Here is a 17,793-nt window from a genome sequence, read left to right as displayed (position 1 = left end):
TGCTCGTGCGTGTGTGCGGAAAAAGACTGTATATGACGACGGGTTAAAAGCAATTGATAACAGGGTTCTCAAAATACACAAAATCGGTTTGCCTTGCGTATCGGATTTAAGCACAGTTTATCGGGTAAAGTACAAACATAGAATCGAGTTTTTGGGCTGGTTGAAAACAAACGGTTTTAGCAGCTGAACCAAGGCAGTTACAACAGTATTCATAGTTTTTATGTAGAGGTACATATTCATTTTCATTTTCGATTTGCTTCGTTCGTTTTTGTTTGCTTGTTATTGTTAATACTCTTAAAAGGGCGCCTCGCAACCTTTCAAACGACACAAAACACACACATTCACAAAATCATTTCGACGTACATAAAACTCTAGTTACTTAAATTAATTACAATTTCTCTCTTTTTATCTGACAATTGCACCGACCAACACGCTCCCACATGTGTGTGTTTTTCGCATTGTGTGTCCAGAATGGACAAAACATCGAACCCGAGATGATCGGCGATTCGCCGACGCACATACAGACAAACAGGCGACATTTGAAGAAATAAAAAGTGAATGATAACCGATGTGAGGCCTTTTAGAGTAATTCACATTTAAATCTACGATTCGGCTTGTTCATTTTGCGGCCCCTCCGACCCTTGTTGTCCTTGTCCTTGCGGATTTCGCGCACCAGTGTGTAAAATGCATCGTCTACGCCCATGCGCGTCTTGGCGGACGTCTCAATGTATGGAATGCCGTATTGCTTGGCCACCTGCGGATTGAAATAATGGGTCTATAACCTAAAAGGCACTATGCAGACATGCACTCACCTCTCTTGCCTGCTCGTTGTTCACGTTCCACGAGGCCAAATCACATTTGTTGCCCACCAGCACCATGGGCACTTCCTCGGCATCCTTCACGCGCTTGATCTGCTCGCGATAGGTGCCGATGTCCTCGAAGGATTTCGCACTGTTAACAGCGAAGACCAGCAGGAAGCCCTCGCCGGTTCGCATGTACTGATCTCGCATGGCAGAGTATTCCTCTTGGCCAGCGGTGTCCAGGATATCCAGCAGGCAGGTCTCTCCATCTGCGGACGAAAAGTATTTTAAAAAGGGTGGTCTTAAAAAGCAAATTCTGAATTGCACTGTGGTATATTTAGCAAATTTGATTATTTCGTATCGACAATCTGCCAAGTGAATTTCTTTAACCTTGCAGATAGACTAATCTTTGTTTGACAATAAAGGTCAAAAGTTAGTTAAAATTAAAAAAGTTTATTATCACTTGTGTACATCCGGTTTTTAGCACTCACCGATGACCACTTGCTTTCGGTAAGAGTCCTCGATTGTGGGGTCGTACTCGTCCACGAAATGGTTCTGGATTAGCTGGATGGTTAGCGCGGATTTGCCCACACCGCCGGCACCAACGACTACGAGTTTGTATTCCGTCATTTGTCGTCCGTTTGATTGGCCGTAGTCGGAGTCACAGTCGCGGTCACAGTCACAGTCGCAGTCTCTCTCTAGCGATCGATGCTTTCCTCTCTCTTTTATGGAGCGCCCGCAGCTGCAGTCTCTCTCCGTGCGCGTGTGTGGGTGGGTGAGCGTGTGTGTGTGTGTATGGGCTGCAAGTGGAGTAAATTATTAATTAAGGTTGATTAAAATAAATTAAGCGCATAATTAGCCAGGAATTAATGCAGGCCACTGAGTCACTTCGAGTACTGCTCACTCGCACACACGCACTGCATGCACACAGCCAGACGGGCGAAGAGATCAATGACTCAAACTTAAAATGAAAACCAAACTGCTGGTCCTTAATTATTTGTTTATTTGTGTATCTTCCTCACAGTTAAGTTTTTGACTTGGTGCATTAACAAATTGAACAGCTTTGTTTGTCGCGCTTTTTGTATTTTTTTCTTCCTGCCGGACCTTCTTTGTTGCTGCCTTTTCAGCTAGCTCCTCCTTGTTTTCCGCTCCTCTCTCTCTCTCTCGCTCTCGCGCGCGGCGCAGTTTTGGGGCACGTTTCACGTTCGCGTTTAACGGTGCGACAGGAGGTACTCCTTGATTGCGCGACTTTTAATTGCCGTGCGGTAATTGCAATCAACAGCGCAGGAAAACAATAAATTCGTATATAAAAATGTAGAAGAAATCTAGCTGTACGTAGCTGTGAAGATACTAGGGATGTCACTTGGTCGATGGCAATATCGATGGTGGTGTTCTGACCGGCACTATCGATTGATTGGGCTATCAGCAGATTTTTTGTATATGTTCAGATGGTAAATGTCTTTTAAGGGTATCTAATATATATGTGAAAGCTTTGTAAATGCTGCCACATATCGACAAATGGAAAATACCTTATTAACAATATTTTTCGATACATTTTCGATTTTAAGCCAAGTTGGCATCTTCTAGATAAACGTTTATATCCTGGACTCAAACCTGTCTTCAATAGCTCGCCAACCACTGTAACAGCATGGACAGACTGAAATTCAACAATTTGGTAAATCAAATGTTTTTAATTTAAATTTTGGGCTTATTTATAAATGAGAATATCGACAGGTGATAACCAACAAGAAGCTTATTCAGAAGGCGCGGGCACAGACGATCGCCAAGCTTGTTCAAAAGCTGCGGAAGACGAAAGATGTTCTGGCCAAAAATCCAGACAGTGAAAAAGAGAAGATTCGCCTGCGGAAAAGCAGCGAATGCCTGACCCAGCTAAAGTCCCTAAAATGTCTGGAGATAGTCCGTCAATCGCTTCTGCAGGAGGGCACAAATCCCAACGCAGTGATCGCTAACGAGCGATCCACTCCGGATGAACTGGGCATCGCCATGTTGCGCCTGAACAAACTGATGCACGGACTGGTGGACACCTTTGCGAAGACGCTCAAGCTGAGCGCTGACAGGGAAGCCAAGTGGCGCGAAGAGATCCTGGAGACGAGCAAGCGGCGCGTCAAAATAGAGCGTACTGAGGAACGGAAGCGAAAACGCAAAGAGCTAAAGGAGCAGAAGGCCCTAGCAAAAAACAGATTAGAGTGGTTGGAGCAGAATAAAGTGGCGGGATCAGCAGTGGAGGAAGCGCCAACTCTTCAATTCGACCAAGAAGAAAAAGTAGAAACCTTTCAGTCTACAATCAAACCAGAGGCAAACCAAGCTTTACCCAAAGAAAAGAAGGAGAAGAAAGTCAAAGACAAGAAACTAAAAGTAGAAAAATCCCTTAGTACAAAAGACAAACAATCAAAATCAGATAAGTCTGTGCAACGTTCTAAAAAAGAATCTGTTAAAAAAGCCAATAAAGAGCAGGCAATTTTTAAAGAGAACCAGCCACAACAAGAAGTCAAGTCTAAAGAACCTAAACCTAAGCCTCTGGAAAGAAAAGCTGCCAAGCAACAAAAGGTCAGACCTCAAGTAGAGAAACAACTTAGTATTGATGAAGAAGAGGAACCCAAAGTTGACAATAATCGTCCCACACATGTTGAAGATCCCTTTTTCATCACGGAATCGGGACAGCCTTACCTGTCCACCGCCGTCGTTCTTTCCGGGGACAATGACAGCGAAGCTGAAGAGGAGGAGAGACCGCCGACAGCTAAAAAGTTCCGAAACGAGGAGAGAAGGACGAATACGTACCGGGAAAAACCCGAAAGACAGTCGGAGTTCAAAGCGAGGAAGCCAGCTGATGATCGTCATCCCTCCTGGCTGGCCAAGCAGCAGCAGACACCAATTATCGGTGATTTTAAGGGCAAGAAGATCACTTTCGGCGAAGATGGGGAAGCGTCAGAAATTAAAACTCCTATTGTTAATCCTTTGGCCTCCTCGACTAACACTCCTTCATCAAACGAAGGCATGCACCCATCTTGGGTTGCGAAGCAGAAGTTTAAGCCCAAAATCGCCGCTTTCCAGGGCACCAAGATTAAGTTTGACGAAGATTAAAAGAGTTGACGGTATTTTGTTGTTTTAATCACTAAATAACTGCATAACTGACCGGCTTAAGAGCCAACTTTGGGCACATAGTGACCTCTAATCTTGTCATCGTTGCACAGTTTGTCCACATCAACGTCGGGAAACTGGCGACGCAGCACATTCAGGTCAAAGTTGGGATTGCGGCGCAGGATCATCATTACTTCGTTGCGGGAGCGGCTGTAAAAAAAAAACATTTTTAAAACGATTATTTTTTAAGCCAAAGGGCAACATACTTCTTCGCCTTGCGCTTGGCGTTATAGAGTTGCTCCCGGTACTTTAACAGGAATCTGTTTACGGCCCGTCCGCCAAATCCAATGTTGCGGGATTTTATCCATTTGAGGTTCATAAATGGCGGAAGTGCGTGCTCGCAGGATTTGTAAGTGACCTGCAGACCAAAGGAATTCTTCACCGCCTTCTGAGGACGCTCGCCCGTTTCACCTGTTTCCAGCAGGTGATAGGCCTTGTTGCGCTCCCTAACGACTGTCTCCAGGTTCTCCATGGAAATTTTCACCTGCAATTGAGGGTTTTATATAGTGATCTATTAAATCACGTAGAAGTTTACCTTATCGATGCGCTCGGGGTTGGGAAAGACTTCCATTTTGTCGTTGCACTCGTTCTCCATGGTTAGCAACATATTGCGTTCCTTGAGGAGCACGAACCACAGCTGGTGAAGTTCCTTGTTGGACTTAATGCGCAACTCCTCTGTCCGCCAGGCACGACCGACTTTGACCTCATTTTCGCTCCAGTTCTTTTTGTCGTCAAAGAACTCCATCAGATCCCGGCGAACAGCGGATGTGTGCATCTGCATTTGGGCATGCGGCGTTTGCAGGGCAACCGCACTACATATTACATAAAAACAAAGGCGCGATTTAGTAAGTATTTCTTAGTGAAAGCCGGTTTGGTCAAAGAGAACCCACCTGCAGGCTTGCCATGGCTGCTTAGGTACAGCCAGAAAGCTTCTCACCGTCGCATTTCCCACGTTTTTTGCTAAATTAAAACATTTTATTAACGTCGAAGACATTTTTTCAACAGCTGTCCGGCGTGTTAGAGGTGGACTAAGGTCGATGTTGATTTGGCCATCGATGTTTTTTTTAATTTTTACAAGTGCGGTATTTTAAATGATGTGCCGATTATTGGAGTCGTCTGGTGTCGAATTAGGTAATTGTTTACAAGTGCGGTGCACGGTAAATACGGCTTAAAAAAATAAAGTAAAATATGGAAACGATGTGTTTTTTTCTAAAACTTCGAAATCCGTTGGCGGAGACTGAAAATTTTGCACCGTTTTTTTGTTATTAACAATTAAAGATGCGATTTGTAGTACAAATGTGAATCTGAGTGACCGTATTTGCATGTGATGTGCCGATTATTGCAGTCGTCTGGTGGCGGATTATTGCAAATACGGTCACTCAGACCCGAATTTGTACTACAAATCGCATCTTTAATTGTTAATAACAAAAAAACGGTGCAAAATTTTCAGTCTCCGCCAACGGATTTTGAAGCTTTAGAAAAAAACACATTTTTTCCATATTTTACTTTATTTTTTTAAGCCGTATTTACCGTGCACCGCACTTGTAAACAATTACCAAAAACTGTTCTGTATTGTTAAATGTAAAGTCATAATACATGAGCTTTGGCGTTAACACTGAATTTTTGCTTTATTATTTAGCATGCAGCATAGTAAGTAAGCCATCGCTAGCAAGTGACGGCACTAATCGATAGTTCCATCGCAATTTTGACTCACCATCGACTTTTACAGCGGCAGGCGACCTCCTGGAAATTAAATTGCAATTGCAGACGGTACCGATAAAGGCATCAAGATGACTGGCATTATGGACTCGGTGGAAATGCCCAAATTACCGGAAAACCAGAAGACCTTCGCCGGCATTCCGGAGGCAGTGTTCCTGGTGAGTGGTCCTAACCTACAAGCGTGCACCTGCAGCTGGCGACTGGGGGCTAATTCACGTTCCATTGGCGATTGCAGGAGGAAATCGACTCATTCATGGCGCAGCCTGACAACGAGAACTGTGAAAAGGTTTTGCAGCGGCTGGACGAGCAGCATGGCAAGTACCGATTCATGGCCTACAACCTGGAGGCGCGGCGTCGCAAGCTGAAGTCCCAAATCCCCGACTTGGAGCGGTCTCTGGAGATGGTGAATGTTCTACGGAAGGAGGACGAGGAGCGCGAGACTCAGTTCTTGCTGAGCGACCAGGTGTTCATCAAGACGCTGGTGCCGCCAACGAAAACAGTCTACCTCTGGCTGGGAGCCAGTGTGATGCTTGAGTATCCGCTTGACGAGGCGGAGGCGCTGCTCAAGCAGAACGTCACATCGGCAGTGAGCAACCTAAAGTCCGTGGAGCATGACCAGGACTTCCTGAGGTTCGTGTAGTGCTTTACCTCTCAAGAGCTGCTTTTCTAAAGTAAATCTCTCTGTTGCAGGGATCAAATTACAACCACGGAGGTGAACATGGCGAGGGTGTACAACTGGGGCGTGAAAAAGCGGCAGGCCGCTGCCAAGACTAATGCCACCACCACCCCCCTCGTAAGGATCCGATCCGATAAGCAACCCCATCCCATGATCAGCATGAGCAGTCAGTGCTATGTCTCTCGCGAATTATTTATTTCGACAGTTCACCGAAAAGGCTCGGCAGGCTGTCCTTCCCGCCTGATTACCGCTATTCACTGATAACAATAAAACCGCCACAACGCATCAAGTGACTATTAAAACGGTCTCAATTATGATGAAAAACATAGCTGATGTCTAATCGATTAGTAAAGTTGCAGTACGATTGCATAGAAGGCTTGCATTTATCATGACCCCAAGATAGTTTCTGTAACAAATTACCCTCAAAAACTAACAAAAAAATAACATTTTTTATATAAAGTTATTAAACGTTTTAAAGATAGCTCAGAAACTGCCTTGAGGCTAATCCTAGGAACAAAAGGTCAACATCAGAAATGGCCATCGATGGCCAAGGGTATTAAAATTTAAGTATATGGGATTAAGGGTTCTGTTTATTTCAATTCGTTTGACCTTAAGCGCATGCACACATCACTTGACCTCCCACTTCATGGATTGGTGCAGGTAATCTCCATCTGGACTGACGTAGTTTTTGATGGGGGGCGTTGCCACGGGTCCTTTAAGTGAGACAGGCAACAGCTGGGGATCCACTTCAATGGCTGCTTGGTACAGCTCCTCGGATTCGCGTCGAAGCTCTGCAAGAGCTTTGTTTTGCGCCTGAACTAGTCGGTCGATGATCTGGAAGTCGGCCACCCGTTCATCGTGTTTGTAGTGCGCCCACTGTTTTTTGAGAAGAGCGCGTTCCTCCAGTTCTGCACTGCTCAAGGGGGTCAGTTTTCTCTGGCGTTTGCTGGGGATTAAGGGGACATTGAACAGAAATTTTAAATGGATGTCCACATGGGTAACGTACTCCTTTTCATCGATAAGCTCCAGGGGAACTTCCAGTTCCTCCACGGGCTTCAACTGCCGGGCATTCTTCTCCAGCCGTCGGATTTGCTTTTCGATTTTCTTTTTCTTACGGTCTTCACGCTGTTTGACAATCTGTGGGTCTAGTTTCTTCTTTTTCTTAAGGGGTTCGGCGCAGAGAACAGGAGTCGTTTGGATACAACGTGCAAAGGCGGCGCCTGCAACTCCGCCAGTGCGCTGCAATCCCAGCCTGTGACAGAATGGTAAGTAACAAGCTACCGAAGGAGTTTCCTACAAACAGGCGGTTCTACTGACCTGGCAAAGGCGCTCAGCAGCGACATTTTTAATAAACAAATGTGAAAAAAACCTTTGCGTAATGTACGAACAGCTGGTTTTTGTTGTTCTTGTTTGATGCTTTAGAGATTGCGATTTGTCGATTAATTGTTTTGAAAATAATCGAAAGTCCATTTTTAGTCTGCCACTCATCGCCAGATGTCGCCATGTATGCACCATGAGCCACTATGAGTAAGTTTGTGTAAAATAGGCGTAGAATATTAATCTAAGATTCTAATCCTCCAATTAACGTAAAACCTTTTTGGTTTTTAAGTTATATTTAACCTCGCGAAAAATATTTAAACCGATGTGGCATTACTGGCAGGGCCGGAGAAACAGTTTTGAGTGGGGTGATGACCTCACAAATTTTCAATATCCCCCCGCCCCTTTTGTTTCAAAATCATTCCAAATCATGATGAGGGAAACACTGTTGACATAATATAGGTAAGTATAAATTTTAATAAAACAACAACACCAATCAATCAAAATGCAACAGGTAAAAAAAAACTATTTTAAATGTAAAATGTTAATTAAAATCCATTTAATATTAATGTAATGTTAATTTAATGTTAAAATAATGTTAATTTAATATAATGTAAATGTAATGTTAACTAAATGTTAATTAAATTAATATGGCCACGTCAGCGACAATGATAATTAATTATTTTTTTCGTTTTCTCGCTCCTATAATTCCCAAGTGGTTCTGGCTGATTCGTAGTGGGATACCCCTTGATTTTGGCCAATTTCTTAGTTCTCCGGGATGACCGGCAGTTTCTCTAAGAAACTTTTTCCGGTCTCTGGAAGTGTGTGTGTGTGCGTGTGTGTTAGTGACGTGGTTCCAGAGTGGGAGAGAGTATCTGGCCAACTCCTCCTACTGGAGTCCACTCCCGGATGCAGTGCATCATGGGTCGACTCCTCCTACTGGAGTCCACTCCCGGATGCAGTGGACCATGGGTCGACTCCTCCTACTGGAGTCCACTCCCGGATGCAGTGCATCTTGGGTCGACTCCACCTACTGGAGTTCACTCCCGGATGCAGTGCACCATGGGTCGACTCCTCCTAGGATGCACTGCATCATGACCTGACTTGGCATGAACTTAAAGGTGCCCGATCCCTTCCTGCCTGTAGTGGACTCCAGGATGCAGGGCATCCAAACCTGAAAAGGTGAGTTGCAGTTTTTTTTAATTATGTGATGACGTGGCTTTTGTAAAAAAAATGCAGTTAATTAATTCAATTTTTTTTATATTTTTTTTTCAGGTTTTTGGTTGTGTATTTGGCTGATTGCAGAAAATGATTGGTGACACCATCCAACTTGTAACTTGAAGTTCGACATCAGGATGCACTGCACCAAAGTTATTACGCAGTGAGTACATCCTTTAGACAATAAATAATTAAGTTATATATTTTAAAAAATCATAAATATTTTAACAAAGAAACTAAAAGAAACAGATAAAGATCTGAAAGTTTTCAAGAACATGAAAGAAATTTGAAAGGTAAATTTTATCAAATATTGAACTTGAAGTACATGAAAATCAAACACAATTAATAATTGCAAACAAGTAGCGACATATATTATAAATATATGTAGTATATATATAGTAATAGTTGTAAGAATGCGGTTACCGGAAATATATAGTATGCCGACACCACATAAATGGACTGGACAACAGGCTGCAGGATCAATTATGAATGGCGTGATCTTCTATTGAACTCCACTCCAGGATGCAGTGCATCACCTCATTGGGGTATGTATTTTTTAAACAACCGATTTGTATAAAATAATTTAACTAATATTTTGGAATGCTTCTTTTCATTACAGGTGATGACTATACCTTTCTACTTGGAGTGTACTTCAAGATGCAGTGAATCAATAACTCAAAGAGGTAAATACCTTTTTTACTAATACCTTTTTTACTACAAATTTATTCTAACTATTATTATTTGTTACAAATTATTTATAATTATTTTTTTTCTTATTTAATTTCAGGGTAAAGTGTAAAGTGCACATGTTGCGGATAAAGTGGTTGCAGTGGTTATCTTATTGAACTCCACTCCAGGATGCAGTGCATCACCTCATTGGGGTATGTATTTTTTAAACAACCGATTTGTATAAAATAATTTAACTAATATTTTGGAATGCTTCTTTTCATTACAGTGATGACTATTCCGTTCTGCTTGGAGTGAACTTCAAGATGCAGTGAATAAAAAACCCAAAGAGGTAAATACCTTTTTTACTAACAAAATAATTCTAACTATTATTATTTGTAACAAATTATTTATTATTATTTTTTTTCTTATTTAATTTCAGGTAAAGTGTTAAGTGTTAATGTTGCGAATAAAGTGGTTGCGGTGATTATCTTACTTCAAGAAGACGAAAGATTGCAGTGCAGATCAAGGAGCTAACTGAGTAAGTACCAATCTGAAAAGATTTATTTATGATAATCTCATAATTATTTAAGTAGTTTTTACATTAAGTTGGAAAATGCTTAACTTGGGAAGTATTTGGGAGAGTTACTATCTATCTATTTAAATAGAAACTGATTTAATTGGGCCGTGGTAAAGGCGGGATTTCTCTTCGTTTTTCTTCGATATACTCTATATGCAGGGCCGGAGAAACAGTTTTGAATCATACATTCAACTGATAATAATGGATGTAAATAAATTTTTTTCTACAAGTCAAGCATTTTTGGGTGTTGAATTCCACACCCGCTAAGATTTGGCGTGTGGAGTGCTCAACACCCAGTATACACCTTCCGCCGGCCCTGATTACTGGAAACAGAACAGTAGGAACAAAATAACATTTCTTAGCCGATCAGTTACACAAACCCACTCCACAGTGTTCCTGACTATTGCAGTTTTTATACCCTTTCCAATTTTCTGAAAATAGGTTTTCTAATTCTAAGACCATCCATTTTGTTATTTTAATCAGTTTTAATGTGGCACACCTCTAAAAGTTTCTATTTTGATTCTCTAACGAACTGCATCATTGGATAATTTTGTATTTTTTGACGATTTTTATTTTTCTAGCTTCCTTTCTTGTAAGGATTGATGTAGGCCTTCATTTATTTGATTTGCCATACTTACCTCCCAAATCCTTTTTCAAAAGAAAACAACAGTGGTAAAGCAATTACTATTTTTATACGATTTTAAAACTTTATTTTTAAAGATGAAAATAAACAATATAGTTTTATTGTGTGTTTTTTGTATTTTTTTCCTTAGTAAATTTTACATAATTTTTCAATAAAATAAGTTTTGTTTGTTTTTTTTTCGATTAAAAATGTCATATTGTAGTTTAGTGTTTTGCTCTTGTTTTACAATTTCCTTTCCATTACACGTTTTTAGTATGTTTTTCGATTTTGTCGCTTGCATAAATATAAATTTGTATGTAATTATATTCGCTTATATCCCAAATACTGAATTTACCTCATACATATTTTCATTCATTTCGTGGTGTGATGGTGTAGTGTGGTGTCGTTTGCTTTTGCTTTGCGCTAAATGCATTCTCTAAATGTAAATCCAAATTTCGATTTTCCGTTTTCGGGGTTTTTTAATTGCAATTTTCGTATGCGCTAAAATGTACAATTTTGTGTGATTTTTTTCCGATTTTGCGGGAACAAAACTGGTCCAAAAGTGGGTAATTTTTTGTTGGCCTGAAATGCGTTTCCGAAGTTTCCAAAAGTGTACACCAAACCAAAGTAAAAACGGAACCGAAATCGAAACCGAAACCAAAACGTGGCTTATACATATATCGCTATGGTTCATTCGAAATGAGTTAGTTAATCATATAAAGTTAGTATATCGTACTATCGTAAGTGTATACGCGACATAGTCGATTGTGAAATTTTCTCGTTTCCCAACTTTGTATGTTTCCACCGCGTATTACATTCATATATGTTTGTTTTGCTTTCGTTTCATATTGTGGTAAATAGTAATGTGTGAGTTTTTTTTTTGGGAAAGGGAGATTGGGGCTTTGGGAGGTCGGGAAATCGGGTGTCGTTTCCTATTGTTAGTACATATTCTTATAAATTTAAACTGTGTGTGAAGTGACTTGATTTAATCGTTTTTATTGACCTCCAGCTTCTGGAGAAGGGAAGGTCCTGCGGCATTTAATGCACGTGTCAAGTTGGAATTTCGAAAATGTCATCGGCGTCTGTTGGCCTTTAATTTCGCTTACTTCGCACTAATCAAATTTCAAATAAATGTGTGTTAAAATTTCAACTAAAAATAATTTAAATTAAATCGTATATGCATTCGCTTGGTTTTCTTTTCGTTAGATTCTCTTCTCGCTCCGGCTGTTCGAGGATTTCATTTTTTTGGCTTATATCCTCATTTCCTTGCGTTCCTCGGAGCTCTCCTTCTATCCCTTAGTTTACAATTACATTATAAAAGTTATCTCTAAAGTTGTTTGTACTATTGCTTGGAAATCATTCCGGTCTATTGTTGTATTGTAACTCAAAGTATTCATTTTTCTACATTTTTCACAATTTTTCCATATTGTTTTCGTTTGCTTAATTGAACATAAACAAATTTCGTTTCTTGATTTGGTTTCACTTGGCCCGAGGGCCCAATAAATTTCGATCGTTTGCATCCATCAACCGAAACGATGCATTCTCCCGCCCACCGCTCACTTTTTTTTGAAGGCGAGTGGGCGGGGCTGTGTTCCTCAAGTCGATCATTTGTCAATCCTAAAGTTTGGCCGAAACGGTTTAATACGTTTGAAAAGTTGTAAGCAAAGAACCCTTTACACACCTCGGTGCGTCCTTGTTGTTTTCTTCTCGTTTGTTCGTGTGTGTATGATGGTATCGTAATCGTTCGGTTATACAATGTTCAGCTCAAAGGAATATACATACTTATATACATGGTGTCTGGGTGAGTGTGTGTGTTTGGGTGTGTTCGGGTGTGTGGGTGAGGTGTGCGTCTGTGACTGTGTGACCGTGTGATACATAATCAATTTTAAATTTTGCTAATTTTTGCTAGTTCTTTCCCATCGTCGACTAAAGAAACGATTACGATGCTGCCAACTCAAGATCTCTTGTGTGTGTGTCTGCAGTGTGTTAGGGGTAGGAAGAAGCACAAAAGTGGGGGAAACGGCAGGTTTTCCCCATCGTTCCTGGAAAGTCTTATAGTTTATCTGCGATCCTGTGTCGCTGCGCACTCGCGTTTTTTGTTTTGTTTTAGTGTCGCTAGTTCCGAGTCCTTAAATATAGTTCGCTCTATACCTAATTGCCACCTCTTCAGTATGCCGTTCCTAGTTCATCTCTCATCGTTCTCCGCTTAACTTTGAGTCGAATACTTAGTTCTTCGCTTCTAAATCTAAATTAAATGTAGCATAGTACATGCAAGTGTCAGTGTGGCTGTGTTCGTGTTTAAAGTACATTGATAGATGAGCAACTCAGCGCTATAGGCGTATGTATGGGGTATTGGGGTATACTCGTGGTGTCTATATCCAAACCTTTGTTGCCGTCGTCTCGCTAGTCTAAATCATTAATTTTCCACGTACATAATGTTCGTCTAAATCGAGTTTTATGTGAATTTCCATTTGTTTACGTACTAGAACTAAATACATACATATTTTGTTTGCTTACTTAGGTAGTCAATTACAACTTTTTGCTAGGATAGGATTCGAAAGTGGGGAGTTGGGTTGGTTTTTTGAGATTTGCAATCGATTTGCCGCCGCTCGGGCGAGTAAACTCAGGAAGTTCCTTCGGAGGGACAGTGTTACCAGGCCAAGGTTTGAGGCAGTTTTAGTTTTTGTTTGCATTCCGGTCTATTTGGAGCCCTTTCTCTTCGTTTTTCGTTTCCGCTTTCGCGTTCACCATCTTTATCGCTTAGTTTTTGTTTAAATTTGTTTATACTTTTTACACGTTTAATTTCTTTATACAATTTTTATTTATAATTTTCATCCTCCTCGTTTGCTTTAGTTACATAAAAAATTAACAGCATTTATTTTTTGGTATTTTCTTTTTGTTTTCTTATGTTTTCATTGTTACTTGAAGGCACTTTAGATCGGACGTTGTGGCCCCATTTCAAAAATTGCTTTTCACTTGCTCAACTCGTGTATCACGTTGCCGCTTGCTGCGCTGCTGCTTGTGTTCTGTGTGTTGCTGTTGCATATTGCATGTTGCTCGAGTGCTATGGAGACGTGGTCGCAAAAAAACAAATTAACAACAAAAGCCTAATCCAAAGTTGTTCGAAACTCTGCCGAAAGTTGCGTTCGAAATGTTACCGAAATCCTTGGTTCGAAACTTGTCCTTTGCCTTGTCTTCGTCTTCTGCTTTCTTTTTGCTTCTCTCTCGCCGCTTGGTTGCTTGTATTGCCTTGAGTGCTATGGTGCGAAACGGATCTGGATGTCCTGGAGATGCCCGGCCCACCTAAGTGCCGATATCCTGGCCACTGGGCCGGGCAATTTGGTTTTATTTTTGAGGGTTGAGAACTGCCGCCACTTCGGCCCGGTCCACAAATCGTTTTTTACCTGGTTGGGTTCTGGGTTAAAATTCAGGAATCTTGAAGGGATCACCGCCAAATACGGTTAATCGTTAGCAAATCTCAAAAGGAAAAAAATCGGACTTACATACATATAAGTAAATGGGTGGATAGTGGTCAAGGTATAGATACATATCAAATTTAAAAACTAAACCTCGGGCAAATGGGTTAGGATTCATAGCGTTACCTTTATAGTATTCTTTTTTAATTTTATTTTTGTTTTTACATACACATCTTAATTTGAAGTCGGTCTTAGCCCCACCAAAACCTAACTTAAGTAGTGTCCTCGACTGGTTTTCGTTCATACATCTAAACATTTACAGAGATTTGGGGAACATAAAGTTTATTTTTCTTTCAATCTTCGCTTAGCTTTTTGGGTTTTTAGTTTTAACATACCTTTCATACACTTTTTCTATATGCTCCGAACCGCAGTTATGAATTTCGTTAATTTTGTTCTTTTTTTTGGTTTCTTCTTAATTTTGAAATCTGCTGCTGCAATGATTTTGAATTTTGTTTGTTGCTTCTTCGGTTTCAATTGTTAGCGAGGACCGAAACTGACTTTTTAGATCAGTTTTTGGGCCTGCTTCAGTTTGTTGACTAGTCATGTTCTTGTTAGCTTTCCATATTCATATGCTTGTGTCTACAAGTGTAGACTGATTTTGCACAAAACCCGAACTGAGGGAAACTAAACTTGCTTTCTGCATTATCCGAGTCCGAATCTGACCGGATCGAATCAAACTTAAGCTTAGATAAGGTTAACTACCAGGAGATGTATCGAAACTTTGCTCAATTTTGCTCGTATTTTCTAAATGTACAATGTTTTCGTGTTAAATTTATTTTAATTTAAGTTTGTCTTTTTTGTTATCGCTTTGTTTTTGTTTACATTTTTTTCTCATTTTGCTTCGATTTATTTACGTTCTTAAAGATAAGGCGCGAAGGTGCTTAAAATAAGCTTGTACTTTTTCTGATATTTTTCCAACACGTTTTCAAAATTTCTTTCAAAGTTTTCCATTTCCCCGATCTGGTTTTAGGCTGCTTTCCCCACTGCTTGCTTCCCTGCTTCGTCTATTACATTCCGCACTGCAACAGAATGCTGCTTTCGCTTACAATTTAAGTTTTTGTTACGAAATTTTGTGTTCCAAAATTCAGTAATTTTGCATATAATTTTTGGATTTTGAATTCGTATTTTTTCCCTTTTTTAATCCTAAAGTTTTTCTTTTCTTTTTGTTTTGTTTTTTTTTGGTTTTTGTAAATTTGTCCTGAATGTTTACACCGAGAGAGAATTATCCAAACATGGCCGAGAGGTTTTTAATTTTGTTCGTTTCACTTAGTTCATTTCGTGATTTTTTTCGCACTTTCTTGATTTCTTGATGTCTTTTTCGTTTTTGGGCTTTTAAACGCGTTCTGATTTATTGAAAAGTACAGTTGTTGTCTTCTTCTCAAAGGGAAATAAAATTATCGAATTGAGTCAAAAGTAATTCGCAATTGTTCTTCTAGAATGCTGCCTGTAAATTAATACGCTTATTTAATTTTATATACTTTAATTTTTTACAAGCAGCCCAAAATTATTTTCGCAGTCAAATCGAGTTCGCAGACCAATTTTTGTTTCCTATATTTTGTTAATCTCGCTAATTTTACTTGCCAAACTGCTAAATGCTGAATTTTTACCGAGTGTGACCGAAACTGCAATTTCCCCGCACATATATCCTTTTTCCATATGCATATATGCGCCCGTGTGTCTGTCTGTGAGCGAATGTGTGTCACATGTTTGTTAGGAACATTACCGAAATACGTTTATATTTAATTTTACACTTACACCTAAACATAATTTTTTTGGGGGTCTGCGAATTTCGAATTCTTCCGGAAAGCTTTTGGGCCACTTGCATCGCGTCTTTTGTCACATTTGGTTTTTGTTCTTGATTTCTCAACCTGAATCATCGTCTGTCAGAGTTTTTCTATATTATTTTCCGAAATTCACGCCAAAGTCTTAGCCGAGAGTTGATTTCTTCATTTAGTTTTTTTTGTTGGTCTTGCTTTTTTGGCAAGTTTTTCTTTTTTCGTGTTTGTTTTCTTTTGCAAATGCAGCGCGTTGCTTTTGAGCCGAAAGTTGTAATTTATGCCTACATTTATCTAGTCCGAAATATTAAAATGCTCTTCGAAATGCTACCACTTGATTGAAATGATTCCTTAGCTCCTCCTCTGATCCTACTCTGAATTCTGTTCCTGTGCTCATTTTGATTATGTTCTGGAGTTATCTTTTTATTCTTTTGGGTTGGGCTTGGCTATAAAGTATGCTTAGAGGCAGTGGCGGATCCACGGGGGGGGAAATTAGGGAAATTTCCCCCCTTGGAACCAGAGAACCTGAAAATTTTACTTGTTTGCTATGGTTGACTTTTCAAATATAACCACTTTGTATACTAAAAAATTGGGATGGATAATTTTTGTTTTATAATTTGTACTGTATTTCTCTCGCAACAATAAGTTTGAACCCCAAATCGAAGAATAAGTTCAATTTCCCCCCCCAAGAATCGTCTCTGGATCCGCCACTGTTAGAGGTGTGTATGTATCGTTATCTATATCCTGGAAAACTATAAGTAAGCTGATGCATCTGTGAACTGATCTTCTTCGATTGTTGTTGATGTTGTTGGTTGAACGGCATTGAGTTGTTGTAGTTACTGTAGTAGTAGTTGTTGTTCTTCTGCTTTAGGTGGCTGATGATGAGTTCTATTTAGTGTATCCTTTGGGTATCCATTGTATCTTGTATCTAGCTCAGTCGAGTTCGTCTCGTCTGTCGGTTCATCTATCTGCGGTTTGTTTCTGCTTCATGTGGCTGACAAAATATAAATCAATTACGGCGACTGCTAAACTATGAGTATAAATTTTAGTTGATTCTCTTTTACGATTATACCTATGCTGACATTCAATTTCGTAGTATCTCTGCTTGGAGTGTCTGTGTGATTGTGTGTGTGTGTGTGTTTGTGTATGTCTGAGTGCGTAAATTAAACCTAAAGGCGGCGGAGGATCTGGAGGACCTCCGGCCGATCTGTCCCAATTTCCACTTGGCTTATATGGTGTGAGTAAAAAAGCATACAAATATCATATAGTTTCTCGTACTGATTTTGGCTTGGAACAAACTGCGTATATATATTAAGGTAATATATAGGTGTGTCTGACTGATTTGCTGTTTTCTTTTCTTTTCTTTCTCTTATTTTCTTTTATTTTTTTGTTTTGAATCGGTTTCTGCTGCTGCTGTTGTTGTTGCTTAGGTTGGCTTTTGGTTCCTGCTTAACATTTATTAGAGACTTTTGCTGCATGCGCTGAAGATCATTTTATTTCGACTGATTTTCGGTTTGTTTTTAGTTTTGTTTGTTTTTTTTTTTGGTATTTTTTGTTGGTTTTGTAATACATATTTAAAATAGCAACTACCATTATCTTGTATTTGTATTTTATTATTATTTTGTTTTGCTTGCTTTGAGTTTACTTCCTTATATAAGTAATAAGTTATATATATTTATAAGGTTGTGGATCGTAATGTGGTTCGTGTGCTGGGGGTCGGGGTTCTTGAGGGGCTTTTTGGGGGTCACTCGACCAGTACCAGGCAGTATTCGATCTGCCGTTTTC

General features: G+C 39.9%; 5 protein-coding genes across 6 annotated transcripts; 2 read left to right on the top strand and 3 right to left on the bottom strand.

Moving 5' to 3' along the window:
• Nucleotides 1-6: 6 nt before the first annotated feature.
• On the bottom strand, nt 7-2,175 carry LOC108092108 (ras-like protein 1). 2 transcript variants are annotated; one of them, XM_017191604.2, is made up of 4 exons: nt 1,823-2,175; nt 1,292-1,600; nt 813-1,069; nt 7-754 (listed from the first exon to the last, which is right to left on the bottom strand). In XM_017191604.2, exons 2-4 carry the CDS (start codon nt 1,428-1,430, stop codon nt 581-583), a joined length of 570 nt encoding a protein of 189 aa, XP_017047093.1. In that variant the 5' UTR covers nt 1,431-1,600; nt 1,823-2,175; the 3' UTR covers nt 7-580. The 2 variants fall into 2 exon arrangements, with proteins under 2 accessions (XP_017047093.1, XP_017047092.1); XM_017191603.2 differs by having other exon boundaries at nt 1,905-2,175.
• Nucleotides 2,176-2,351: 176 nt separating this feature from the next.
• Nucleotides 2,352-4,053, top strand: LOC108092106 (triadin). The gene is made up of 2 exons (XM_017191601.2): nt 2,352-2,475; nt 2,535-4,053. Exons 1-2 carry the CDS (start codon nt 2,449-2,451, stop codon nt 3,900-3,902), a joined length of 1,395 nt encoding a protein of 464 aa, XP_017047090.1. The 5' UTR covers nt 2,352-2,448; the 3' UTR covers nt 3,903-4,053.
• Nucleotides 3,908-5,001, bottom strand: LOC108092107 (39S ribosomal protein L47, mitochondrial). The gene is made up of 4 exons (XM_017191602.2): nt 4,850-5,001; nt 4,495-4,771; nt 4,166-4,443; nt 3,908-4,109 (listed from the first exon to the last, which is right to left on the bottom strand). The coding sequence occupies exons 1-4, from the start codon at nt 4,951-4,953 to the stop codon at nt 3,959-3,961; spliced, it is 810 nt and encodes a 269-aa protein (XP_017047091.1). The 5' UTR covers nt 4,954-5,001; the 3' UTR covers nt 3,908-3,958.
• A 647-nt stretch (nt 5,002-5,648) lies between these two features.
• Nucleotides 5,649-6,835, top strand: LOC108092201 (prefoldin subunit 3). Its single transcript, XM_017191727.2, has 3 exons — nt 5,649-5,836; nt 5,914-6,308; nt 6,369-6,835. The coding sequence occupies exons 1-3, from the start codon at nt 5,750-5,752 to the stop codon at nt 6,613-6,615; spliced, it is 729 nt and encodes a 242-aa protein (XP_017047216.2). The 5' UTR covers nt 5,649-5,749; the 3' UTR covers nt 6,616-6,835.
• A 91-nt stretch (nt 6,836-6,926) lies between these two features.
• On the bottom strand, nt 6,927-7,768 carry LOC108092199 (39S ribosomal protein L40, mitochondrial). Its single transcript, XM_017191726.2, has 3 exons — nt 7,672-7,768; nt 7,361-7,606; nt 6,927-7,300 (listed from the first exon to the last, which is right to left on the bottom strand). The coding sequence occupies exons 1-3, from the start codon at nt 7,695-7,697 to the stop codon at nt 6,982-6,984; spliced, it is 591 nt and encodes a 196-aa protein (XP_017047215.1). The 5' UTR covers nt 7,698-7,768; the 3' UTR covers nt 6,927-6,981.
• Nucleotides 7,769-17,793: the final 10,025 nt, after the last annotated feature.

Source organism: Drosophila ficusphila, unplaced genomic scaffold, assembly GCF_018152265.1.
Source record: "Drosophila ficusphila isolate 14025-0441.05 unplaced genomic scaffold, ASM1815226v1 contig_791, whole genome shotgun sequence".
Taxonomy (NCBI): Eukaryota; Metazoa; Arthropoda; class Insecta; order Diptera; family Drosophilidae; genus Drosophila; species Drosophila ficusphila.
This window is presented reverse-complemented; position numbering and strand designations above follow the sequence as displayed.

Excerpts from the sequence above, each read along its gene's own strand:
- LOC108092107 (XM_017191602.2), bottom strand. The coding sequence starts at position 4,953 with ATGTCTTCGACGTTAATAAAATGTTTTAATTTAGCAAAAAACGTGGGA. Across the intron at positions 4,772-4,849 it reads CAGCCATGGCAAGCCTGCAG|TGCGGTTGCCCTGCAAACGC; the intron begins GTGGGTTCTCTT and ends TGTAATATGTAG. Across the intron at positions 4,444-4,494 it reads ACCCCGAGCGCATCGATAAG|GTGAAAATTTCCATGGAGAA; the intron begins GTAAACTTCTAC and ends CCTCAATTGCAG.
- LOC108092201 (XM_017191727.2), top strand. The coding sequence starts at position 5,750 with ATGACTGGCATTATGGACTCGGTGGAAATGCCCAAATTACCGGAAAAC. Across the intron at positions 5,837-5,913 it reads TTCCGGAGGCAGTGTTCCTG|GAGGAAATCGACTCATTCAT; the intron begins GTGAGTGGTCCT and ends TGGCGATTGCAG. Across the intron at positions 6,309-6,368 it reads CATGACCAGGACTTCCTGAG|GGATCAAATTACAACCACGG; the intron begins GTTCGTGTAGTG and ends TCTCTGTTGCAG.
- LOC108092106 (XM_017191601.2), top strand. The coding sequence starts at position 2,449 with ATGGACAGACTGAAATTCAACAATTTG. Across the intron at positions 2,476-2,534 it reads GACTGAAATTCAACAATTTG|GTGATAACCAACAAGAAGCT; the intron begins GTAAATCAAATG and ends GAATATCGACAG.
- LOC108092199 (XM_017191726.2), bottom strand. The coding sequence starts at position 7,697 with ATGTCGCTGCTGAGCGCCTTTGCCAG. Across the intron at positions 7,607-7,671 it reads CTGCTGAGCGCCTTTGCCAG|GCTGGGATTGCAGCGCACTG; the intron begins GTCAGTAGAACC and ends ATTCTGTCACAG. Across the intron at positions 7,301-7,360 it reads GAGCTTATCGATGAAAAGGA|CAAACGCCAGAGAAAACTGA; the intron begins GTACGTTACCCA and ends CTTAATCCCCAG.
- LOC108092108 (XM_017191604.2), bottom strand. The coding sequence starts at position 1,430 with ATGACGGAATACAAACTCGTAGTCGTTGGTGCCGGCGGTGTGGGCAAA. Across the intron at positions 1,070-1,291 it reads CCGAAAGCAAGTGGTCATCG|ATGGAGAGACCTGCCTGCTG; the intron begins GTGAGTGCTAAA and ends TTTCGTCCGCAG. Across the intron at positions 755-812 it reads ACAACGAGCAGGCAAGAGAG|GTGGCCAAGCAATACGGCAT; the intron begins GTGAGTGCATGT and ends TTCAATCCGCAG.